The sequence below is a fragment of the Phoxinus phoxinus genome (genome assembly GCF_949152265.1).
Source record: "Phoxinus phoxinus genome assembly, chromosome: 4".
NCBI lineage: Eukaryota > Metazoa > Chordata > Actinopteri > Cypriniformes > Leuciscidae > Phoxinus > Phoxinus phoxinus.
Genome location: NC_136879.1, coordinates 7,944,153 through 7,956,356, shown reverse-complemented (window position 1 = coordinate 7,956,356; position 12,204 = coordinate 7,944,153). Strand labels below are relative to the sequence as shown.

General features: G+C 36.7%; 1 protein-coding gene across 1 annotated transcript; it reads right to left on the bottom strand.

The window, feature by feature from the left end:
• Positions 1-2,760: 2,760 nt before the first annotated feature.
• LOC306997447 (coiled-coil domain-containing protein 106-like) lies at positions 2,761-7,847 on the bottom strand (the record flags this gene model as incomplete). The annotated part of the gene is made up of 5 exons (XM_079610752.1): positions 2,761-2,886; positions 4,591-4,737; positions 7,374-7,402; positions 7,568-7,687; positions 7,805-7,847. The coding sequence occupies 5 exons, from the start codon at positions 7,845-7,847 to the stop codon at positions 2,761-2,763; spliced, it is 465 nt and encodes a 154-aa protein (XP_079466878.1).
• Between the last annotated feature and the right edge of the window lie 4,357 nt (positions 7,848-12,204).

Sequence of the window (12,204 nt, the reverse complement as noted above, 5' to 3'; positions counted from 1 at the left end):
AGCATGGTGAATAACATTTTTCTCAACCAACATCAAGGAATTCCTCTTATCTTTTCTTTTTAATTATTGAATCAACAATATTTACTACAATTCTAAGATTCCTAATGTTTATGAAACTTAGTCACCCAATCTTGATCACCTAACACTGCACAACTTATTTTTTTCTTAACACAAACTTAATAATTCGCAATGGAATAATTTTCCACTCTGTCTTCAGGGATAATGAGATACAAATTTTAGACGTCTTCAGATATATCATATAATATATTATGCACGTGCAATCTTATTTATATTGATCTATTAATATATATATATATTATTAGGCTACATTTATTGATTAAATACTTCTTTTTTTTTTTCTTTTTTTTTTTCATACTGCAATAATCTGCAGAGTTAATATCTTGAAACAATTGTCTTCCTTTACTTTTTGTTAATACACCATTTATTTCATGTCTCTAAATCTCATTCACACATTCTTTGTCCCTTTTCAAGTGACCAGGGTCAGGGGGGTCACTATTTTTACCCACAGGCACAGTCAAGCAAGACACAGGATCCCACAGATACACACACACACCCTATTCTGCTATTCCCTGTCAGATATGAACTATTCGCTACTTCTCAATTTTTTATTTTAAAACACTACATTAAATATTCACTGATTCACCTCCTCAACACAGCGAAAAACAATACCTCTTTAACTATAAGATTCACTGATTCACTTCCTCCAACACAGTGATACTTTTAAAACGATAACTATACTATAGGATTTAGCCTATCCGAGCAGACCCTTGTTAAACCCATAACAAGGCGGTAACCATAAGCTAAACTTTAACCTACCCGAGCAGACCCTTGTCAAACCCAACAAGGCGGTAACCATAGGCTAAAACTATCCTATTCTACAAGATCAAGCCTACCTGAGCAGTCCCTTGTTTAACCTAACAAGGCGGTAACCATAGGCTAATCTTCATCTGTGTGCATGCTATATATCTATCATGGCCTTTTGATAAATAAAACACAGATCACCCACTGATATCCTTATCAGTAAATACAAATCCTTTCGTACGTACGATAAAACCTTAGCGCAAAACTAATAGTACCAGTGCCCATACAATCCAAATAGGATTGCATAAGAACTGGCAAGTATTACCAGGAGCTCCCCCGCGCTATTTCAAACTACTTGATATCTACAAGGCCTTCTTATTAGAAATCAAACTGCATGCAATCATTTCTGGAATCAAAGACCCCTTTTTCAATTTTGTTTTAGTTCTTTTAAATTTGAAGAAGCTTTTCTTACCACTTCCGGGCAGCTGGTGACCAACACATACTTTACACAAAAGCAAAAATGCTCACCTCAAAGTACAGTGGCCACTGTTGTTTGTGCCGGTCACCAGCGATGCCTTTTGTGGTTCCTTCAGCTCCTAACAAGTCCCGCTGGGGTGCCATTTGTTGTGGTTTCAATCTTTTTATGAAATCACTTCTCAGAGATCTTTGATGCCAGAAATATTGTAGACTTTATTTAACAAAACAAAGCCGAGCAACCTCCCGCAGGAGATGACTCCCTGCAGGAGATGACTCCCGAACATCGGTTAGCTTTTCACATATATACATACATCGCCTCCAAAAATGGTCATACATCCTAGATAGGGTCTTGCACCATGTGACAAACTTAAATAGAATCCACTGCTGCATCAGCATTCTTGACCTTTCTGTAAGCCCCCAAAAGACAAACCAAAGTCACACACTCATAAAGGAAATAAATAATAGTGTCTTAATATGTAACTAAATTACTGATCTTCTAAATAATAAAATCTTCAACATTGGTGAGTTATCTTCTTGTCAGTCTCTCCTGGCTGGCTCGCCAAATTGTTAGATTTTGCTGTATTTGGCCGACCAGTGCTATGGGTGGCTCGCCAATGTATTCGATTTCTCCAATACATAAAATAAGTAAGCTGGACCAGAGTTCTTGTGGGGAGAAGAATTTATTGAAGGTTTGTAGTGTAGCAGTCCTTCAGCAGCGATGTTATCAGGTCGCCCTTCAACAATCTTAACCCAAAGTTCTGTTTGTGAGACCGAACTTTATACATGAAGACATAGCATATGGGCTATAAACAATAGAAACCTGACCTCCCACAGGAGATCGATCTAACTTGCTAATCCACTCTGAGCAATGCTGATTCTTTTTATTCATTCACACCAATCAGTTTCTGTGGGCCATACAGGGCCTTTCATCTGTATGGACCATTTGGCACACACCTTTGCAGACACAGACAGTGGATTACATCTGATACACAGTCACAATGTAAATTAATCTGATTACTGAAAATACAAAATATTTCAGTACAAATGTGAAACAGGACATTGGTAACAACACTTTTTCACTTCAGTAAGTACACATGTATAACAGGAATTATGTAACTACATTTTGTAACAACAATATCTATTTACACAAGTTGTTCCACTTCCACACGCAGTCTTCAGTAGTGGGGGGATCTAGTAAAGCTTCTGGGGGGGGGGGGGGGGGGGGGAGAATGTAGTAAAGCTAAACAATGTTTATTAACACATTACACAACCTGCAGCTGGGTTAACACTAGAACAGCATTGTATACCATGACCAAAATGGTCAAAATAACCTTGGTTACCATTTCAGAACAGTTATAAGGTACATCACAGTGTAGCAATAATTGGCGTGAATGACAAAATTTACCTTAACAATAATGTATAAACATAATTAAATAAACAGCTTGGAGGTTTTATGTCTTTCTATCTCAACTTATATGTTATTGGCAGCAGTTTACGCTCTTTCTTGGCATTTTCTATGGTAGACCTGAGGTCTGCTGTCAGTGACTGCAGGCACCGCTTTGCAAAGTCGCAGAGTTTCTCCTCCTTGACTCTGAACCAATGGCGCCACCAGGGGGTGGCCGACTCCTGGCCACCCCAATGGCCAGTAAAAAATTTAGTAGCATCAGTTATGCATTTCATCCCTAATGCACAGCCAGGCAGGCAAGCTGATCTAGACTTTCGATCGCACAGTAGCCCGCCCCTCCCCCGCCCCTCCGTACATGCCGCTGTTGCGCGCTCAGACAGCAACAGCTCAGCGCGTGCCCGTCGGTCAACAATTTTAAAAGAAGTTAAGAAAGAAGACGAAGACTACCGGTAAGTAAATAAGTAAAACATATTCTTTAGTAAAAGAAGACGGGGAATTATGTGTCGTGACTTGCTTTTTAAGTGCCAAATGGTTACAGTATACTGTTACAACAGCTTTTTGATGCGTCTTTGACATGTTTTGACAAGAGTTACCTAGCTAACGTCGTTAGCTGGTGCATGTATATGTGTAACGGAGTTTAAATAATGCTGTTAAATTCATGCATTAATTGGGAAAACTCGACATTGGCTGTTGCATCACTGGCATTTGTGTGCGTGATATTGCGGGCGGAGCTACGTCACCACCAGCAGAGTCTCACATCTCTCGCTGCTGGGAAGTCGCATCAATAAGAGCTGCGTCATAAAAACAGAGTTTAGATTGTTTTCAACAAGTGCAAGGTTGGACTTTATAAACTACACACAAGTTTACTTCATGTGTCTGTTAGTTCCTAGTTTTGTCAGTCGAGTCATAGGCTATGTGTTATTTGCAATGATGAAATGGAGTGTGTATTATTATTAACCTGCTTGTGAACTCTGTTTATTTCATTTAAGAAATTCATGCAAAGTGATGCAATGTCCGTTAAATATAACACAATAAACCAAAGTATATCAGTAGGAGTTTCCTTAAGTCTTTCTGATAGTTTTCTTCAGGCCGGTTTACCCATACGGAAATGTAATATATGTACATAGCCTAGGTATATGAAATATACATATATGAAATATATCCACATATATAAAATATATATATACCCATATATATGCCCATATATAAAACCTATTAGAAAATGGAACAATTGACATATAAAACCAGCCCATATATTTGATGTATGTATAATAGTGTTTTTTTACATACATGTCACATATATAATTATCAGTTTTCAAATAGAATTTGTGTAATATTTGTTTTGTTTTTATGAGCTGGTCAAGAAGAGGTAAAATAATAATAAATAATACATTTTATTTATAAAAGATTCGAAAATGAGATAGAAATTGAAATGACATGTGGATAATGAGATATAAATTGAAATGAAATGTGGATATGTAGACTTGAAATAAATAGTTAAATAGTTTGGCATATATAAATTAAACATATCGGTGACATATATGGTCAAAACATACAGTATTATATAAATAATAATCATATACATCATATTAATATATGTCAATATACTCATTTAATATGGCAAATTTATATATGTTAAAAACCTATATCAACATATATGTAGAGATACCGGTATGTATATGTGATAGCAATATATTGTCTTATATTTAACATATATGACGGCGTCACTAGCGATATAGGGATATGTCATATATTACATTTCCGTATGGGTTACTACAACAGTAGAATACAATTCTGAAATGATGGTTTATAGTTTTGGTGTGCCACCCCAAGATTTTAAGTGGCCCCATCTGGCCACCCCTATGAAACATTTCTGGAGGCGCCACTGCTCTGAACTTCGGGATGCTTCGGTAAAACTCTGGATCAACAAGCTGTATTTCTGCCACAACAGCTGTTAATGCCAGTGTATTTCGGTCAACCCCAACTTTGGTGCATGCCTTACTGATACTGAGCCTGTTCTCACGCAAATGCGTCTCTATAGCACGCAGTGTGTTTATCGTGCAATTTATACACAAAAAATAGTTTTTACGTGGATATGATACGCAGTTTTGCGTATATATTACACGATAAACACACTGCATGCTATATAGCCAAATAAATTTGGTGTGATCGGGTTGGATTCTCCCTTCTTTCCTGAAGGCGTGAAAATTTGTATTGTTCCGCTTCAATACATCATCTGGAGTTGTTGCTGTAGAAAGATCAGAGCTTCCTTTAATAAGACAAACCAAAACCACAAAACAAGACTTGCATCAAATTGATCAATTTCCAGTTAAAGGCACACACCACACAAACATAAAAAACAAACAAATATTGGTGCTCTTGAACTGCTAGCATTTTTTATTAGCATTTAATAGCATTTTTATTAAATTAGTTTGCATTTCTCAGACATTTTCTAAATATGTTAATGTTCTGACAATATTGGAAACAAGATATAATGAATATAAAATAAAAAACGAACAAGTTTTGCTTCCAAAGCCAATTGCCTTCGATTTACACTTCAACTCATTGAATACATTAAAACTAGGGGTCAAGGTTATTATAGTTTTGTATTTTAAAATTAGTTTTTATTTTGATATCATTTTCAAATTTCCTATAAATTTCAGTTTAGTTTTAGTTAGTTTCAATAATGGTTTTGTTAGTTTTAGTTTATTTTTTCTTTTGTGAACACATTTCTATTTAGTTTTTATATATTTAGTTTCAGTTTTAGTAATTGTAGTTTAGCAAAGTTAACAGAACACTTCCAGTTAAAGACATTTAATTTCAACACAGTTTAATGTTTGCAGTTTACAGTTAACTCATGCAAACATCTTAATAATACAAAATAAAATAATTATTTGAGATTGAACAAAGAACCAAAGTAAAAATTATTCATTCATAGTCAAAAATGTAATTTGATTAAAAATGGTGTATAAGAAAAAGAAAAACATTATTTTATGGTTATTTCTATTATTAATCCTTTCAAACACTATTTTTGTATTGATCCATTTTTGCTTTTTGTCTATTTCATATTTTAATATCAAATAATCATATTAATGTGTTCTATTCAGACCAGACATTTAATTGTATTACTTTACTATTTGTGGGATAGACATGCTAGGCTATTTGTTTTTTTTTCCATTTTCTTCTTAGTGTGGTTTGTCTAATATGTGTGGTATCTTGTTGTTTAGTTTCATATGAGATAGTAATCTTACTAGGAATTAAAGGCATACTATGCAGCTTTTCATTTTTGACAAACAATACGTGTACTGTCGTAAGAAGCGTCGAGCATGGAACAGGCACAGATAGACTCCGAAGATATTGACCATGTGTTTCACGATTTCATACAAATATTAGGCTACTGCATAGTCTACTGAACTACTGATGATGGTAATAGGATAATGATAAGTTTATGTCAAGTGTTAGACTACTTTATAATAATGAAGTAGCCTACTGCGTTTGACGTTTTTACATGATTGCAGCTAAATCACAAGTAAATAGCCTATAGTCTACTGGCCTACTGTATAATTTCATTTGTGTTTTTTGATTATGTAAACATTACAAAATGCCTGATGATATCAATAAAGTTAAATGCACGTCACATTATTTCATAACATTGGCCGTTAGTATGTCATTAGACATGATCATTGCAATTTATCATAATAGTTTGCAAATTGTGCTCGTTTACACTATTTACAACCTCTTGATAATTATGTGAGATATTGACAACTGTTCTCATGATAATTGCAGGAATCAACGTCAACAGCGTCGTCTGATATAATGGATGAATGAACAACATCGTAAAAAAAATGACACACTACAGGCAAGCGCAACAACATACAACATAGAACGCAAACAAGTTTACAAATAAGAGATTTATTTACTAGTCCATCAACCAGATCGCCAGGTCAGCATCGCTGTTGCATCCAGTGCTGCTTTTTGAAAGCCTGAGTGAGTGACTCTTCTCCGGCTCCTCACGCGGTCAGATTCTCTTTTCCTTTTGTTATATTAAGGTACAATTTCTACATAGTGTGCCTTTAAGGTACAGCTGTATTTGCATAAACCTAAGGTGCAAGGTCTCGAGCGTCTTTTAAAGTTTGAACATATTTTAACTTGAGTGCCGTGTTTTTAGAATGTCGTGTGTCATGCACAAAACACTGCAAAAGACGCGAGACTCGAGCGCAACAGTCAAACATTAAAAAATAAAGTAGCGGAGAGGAATGGAAAAACATGATTGTCCGGTATAGGATGAGAGCTTATTAATTACGAAAACTATTTATTTTTGATAATTATTTTATTTCAGTTAGTTTTTTCAATAACTGTTGTTAGTTATGTTTATTTTAGTTTTTCATTTTTGTTGAAATTTCTATTTTATTTCAGTTTACGAAAATGTTTTTTTACCAATAGTTTTTACCAATAGTTTCAGTTTTCGTTTACGAAAATAACCTTGCTAGGGGTCAACTGATTTTTTCAGGGATGATATCAGTACCAATTGTAGTCAAGGAGACTGATAACCAATATTTTCCATGTGTTATATGAAGTAAATACACATCAACAGAAAGATGAGATCCAAAAACAGAAAATGCGCTTACCACGTGAGCTGTGCTTAGTATTCGACCTGTTTTTTTAAGACTTTCTTAACTTTCTTTTTTGCCCCTTTGTCTAAGAACACAATAACACATTTAGTGAGATAAAAAGTCAAACATGCTTAGAGAAGTAATCAGCAGTTCAGGATTGATGTGGAAGTTAAAAAATTCAACTTGTTTAGTAATTACTAAATTATTTAATAAAACAGTCAATAGAGCAAAACGGATACATGTTTCTTACTTGAGAGTTTTAGGACAGTTTGACGGAGAAAATCTCGTTCCTCTTCAAGTGCCTTTATTGCCTGGGCTATGAGCATCAGCTTGTCTTTTTTCCCCAAGGAGGAAGACTCCTCATGTCCTCCTTTTAAAAAACAATGTAATATTTTTTTAATTAACAAGTAATAGAAGATCAGTGGTACCCCACAGTTTTTATATGCACAAACAGTAAACGTTTTTTTCTGTTTTAAACATGATGTACCTGTACCTATCACCCTTGTGTAATATGGCCTTAGGGTGGCCATCAGTGCCAGATCAGGTATTTATTTCCCCATATATGCACATTGGAACAAGAGTGTGATTGGCTGTTGTAGTTTTGGTTAAAGGGTCACACATGAAAATAGGCTTGCACAAAATGAATGATGTTCCCTAACATGCTGACTTTTTTAAAATTAGGTCAGTGAGAATTAAGTGTAATTCTTGTTTTGGGGAGTTTTTGGAATATCACCCAAACCTACGGTGAACACAGAATAATGGTGCATGTGGGCTAAGTTTTTACATGATTTGAAACAAGTTAGCTGCTCCTGTCAATCTCGGTAACACAGAGGAGGCTGCATCTGGCTGAAGTTACCAAGGGTTTGCTTGAGTCAGAGCTCTAGTCTGCACAAGACCTCAGCTAGAGCAGCTAATTTCAAATTCAAAATGCATACATCCTGGGCTGCGTTTCCCAAAAGCATCGTAAGCCTAAGTTGATAGTAGAACAAATGCCACCAATGGTCTCTATGATCAACTTAGGCTTACGATTCTTTTGGGAAATGCAGCCCTGTTTAGTTCCCCATAAAGTAAATACACTGTGCACACACACACACACACACAACCACACACACACACACACACACACACACACACACACACACACACACACACACACACACACACACACACACACACACACACACACACACACACACACACACACACACACACATACATATATATATATGTGTGTGTGTGTGTATAGTGCTTAACAATTTTATTAGACCACCACCCAATGTAAGTTTGTACCACAGCTGCCCTAAACTAACAGTGTTGGTGATTACCAAGATAATTTTTTATGTTTCTGTAATGGTTAATCACACCAGTATGTGTAAGCTCTTTAATCACAGTTGTGTTTCCAAAGCTAAAATATAATTATTTTATTTAAAAAAAAATTGGAATTTAGTGCATTTAAAGATCACACAAACGTTTCATACAAATCAAGTCTTTGGGACCAACTAGAACTATTTGGAAGTCAATAACAACAGAGACTGTGGAAAAGTACATTTATAAAAATGCCAGCAAGAATGCAGCCAAAGGAGGCCATACAAAACATTAAGTTTTTTTGGTTATCGTGTGTGAATAAAAACTATTTGTTTCACTTAGTTATTTGCCTAATAAATGACAATAACATTTTTAGTTTTAAACAAGTTTTTGACAGACTCCAAAAATACGTTCTCTTTATTTTGACAGATGGCGGAGGTCTAATACATTTGTTAAGCACTGTATAGGTAGTTTTACCTTATTAAAACCGGTGTATCAGTGTTTTTCAAATACTTAAATTTAATCAATTACTTTATTCAATCACAATTCTACAAACTGTTACCATCAACTAAAGCCATTTGTACACTGCAAAAGTGGAACAGAAGCTGCATCTGACATGGTATTTATGTATATTTACACATACTGTTTAATGATCCTCATGTACATGTATTTACATTACATAAGATAAATAGCAAAAAAAAACATGAAGTTATTATAGGGGTGAAACTGCAACATTATGACAAAATTATTATGGTTGATTATTGCTCTTGAAATTGTAATGATGATTATTAATTTATTTGTGGAGGAAAAAACATATTCTGGATACAGACAAAAGAAGCTAAGAAAAGTTAATGGAATTGTTTATCGCTTTTTTTAAATTAGAAATAAAGAAAACATTGAAATAATATTTCAGTAGCACTAGCTGAAAAACCAAAATGGTTATTCAAACTGGGAATATATTACATAAAAGGTGCCATGTGTAAAAATTGAGGTAAAAATATCCAAAAAATGAGCTACACGCATCAAAAGAATGAGAAGAAATAAGGGCGATGATTTCATTAAAAAAATGTCAAGTTATAGTGCTGCAGAGATATCAACGGGGAGGCGGAATGCGGGCAACATAACCACCAGCCAACCTGCAATACACAAATAACTCGCACGGCTTGTGGCCGTACTTGAACCTGATGTCAATCGTGTGGAAAGTACAGCCCACTACTTCATTTCAATTCAGGGAAGAGAGCGGAAGGATGGCTGAAGCCTTTGGCAAGAGACCCCCACCACCACCACCCGCTGCAGGGGGAAAACCGCGCTCTGAAGCACAAATCAAATCAGCAGTGGCGTATCCAGGACATTTTTACTGGGGTGGCCAAGATGGGACACAAAGCTAGTGTGGGGTGGCCATATCTACTATAAAGTAATGTTATGTAAACCTTGAAACTCGCATGAACAATAGAGGATTCTAATAATAGTAACAAAGTGCAATAGAGGTAGCTAGTTCTTGCTTTTTGCTCATTCTCCTGCTACAAAATGCTTTCACATAGGCCATAAGACCACAAGACAAGACTTAAAGTCCAATGATGCCAACTGGTGGAATGGTACACAGAAGTCACAGTTCGGTATGAATTCGGTACAATGGAGGGAAAAGCAAAACAAAAATGCAGAAGGCATTTTTATTTTATTGTGCATGTCTCAGTCTGTACCACCTAGTGTCATACAGTCCCATGAGCAGCTGCAACAGCCTGAAGTGTGTAAAGTAATATGTAAACAGTAAACAATAAACAATAAGTACCCCACATTATCTTGTTAACATTAAGTTAGTTAACATTAACTTGTAAACAAAATAAGACAATCAGCCATAAAACTGAAAATACAGCATCTCTTATTTATGTGCTGATTGCCTAATCCTAACCTTGGGTCCAAATGAGTTGCTTACATTAACAAAATGAGCCTACAATAGCAGACATAAGCCCTTTAAATAAAAATAAATGGCCATGTTTTATAAAAAGGTTCACAAAACTAAATAAAAATGTTTAGAAAATATGTAACGTTAATTTAGTTGTAGGTTACGTTCTCATATCCATTTTTTCTCTCTAATGTCACGGAATAATCTGGTTTACTGCTTTACACAACTCTTTTGTAGTGTGGTTTTGGTCTACTAAAGTGTTGTACTTAAATAAACATTCACGAATGTACCTTACTACTTCTCGCCGCTGATTCCTGGTGGTTTAGAGAACACCGAGTCGCATCCTGTCGTTTCAAAGAATAGTACACCGGCAAGCGCGAAGTAAATGCCTCGTCCATTTGGGGAGGCGCGCGCGCAGTCATCGGAGGCTCGCGATGCGCAGGCAGGCGAAAGTATAAACAAACCTAGCTTAAGGCGGGGCTATAGATTAGGTTTCCACAAATAACCCGCGTATCTAGCAGTAGTTCCGCAGCATTACATTCATTAATTTGCACGCGAGTTTTATTTATTTTTTATACCATGTATTCTCCGTGTAAATTCATGCACCGAACCGTTTCGGTTCAATACGAATACATGTACCGTTCCACCCCTATGCCAACAGACCAAAAATATTTTAAGGATTAAGGTGCTTCTTTAACGTTTGAACATTGTACTGGCCCTAAATCAGTTGATCAGCTGTCATCATTGACAGCATCTCTTGTTGTGTTGACGAACATGCAACTACCTATCAGATCTGGGGTGGCCACAGGGGTGGCCAATGAGCTTTCAGGGGTGGCCCTGGCCACCCCAGGCCACCCCCTAGAATTGCCACTGCAAATCAGATAAGAAAAGGACCGCTCGTCACGGTCCGGGCTCGAAAGCGCGGGGGACGGCGAGCGAACTGCAGCGCATAGCCCTGTTTTACAACGTTCAGCACCCATTCTGACACGCCCGGGATCGCTTCCCATGCTTTCGCACACATAGCTAGGGGCAGAATGGTCTCCGTGTTCTGACCGCCGCACTGCGCGGGTTCGAGAAAATGAAACGGAGGTATCAGCGCGGCGCGCGCGCCCTCGTTGTCTGAATATTGCTGCTCTCTGATGACAGCAGCCGCTGTTTCACATTCAATGACTCGGTCGCTAAGGACAGAGAACAATTTGTGGCGCGAACAGGTCTTTTGTAGCCTACTGTATCTTTCAACAGTGTTCGTGTTTTTTTTACTGTAGTAGAGATGATCGGTTCACGTGCGCTGTCTGATGTTGACCAATGATGTTGACAGAATGCTGTGTGTCAAATTAATTTAATTTAAACAATGTGTACAACTCAAAATCTAATATGAACAAAACAAATATGAACATATTCACTAGTAAAGGTGAAGGGGAGTAGCTTGAAGATGTCATGTTTCAAAATCACTTGACATCACCCAACGTTCCTCTGGAGGCAAAACCTCTATTAGGCTTTGGCTACGGCTCTAGGGTTGTTGTGTAGGTAGGGGCGGAGCATAGAGACTATGCCGTTTCTCGTCTGTTACTCTAGAGTAGACCAATTCACTTTATGGAGGTATACTGCCCCCATCTGGTATGGAATGTGGAGTATGACATGATTTTTTTGCCAGACAATACACATGGCACCTTTAAGTG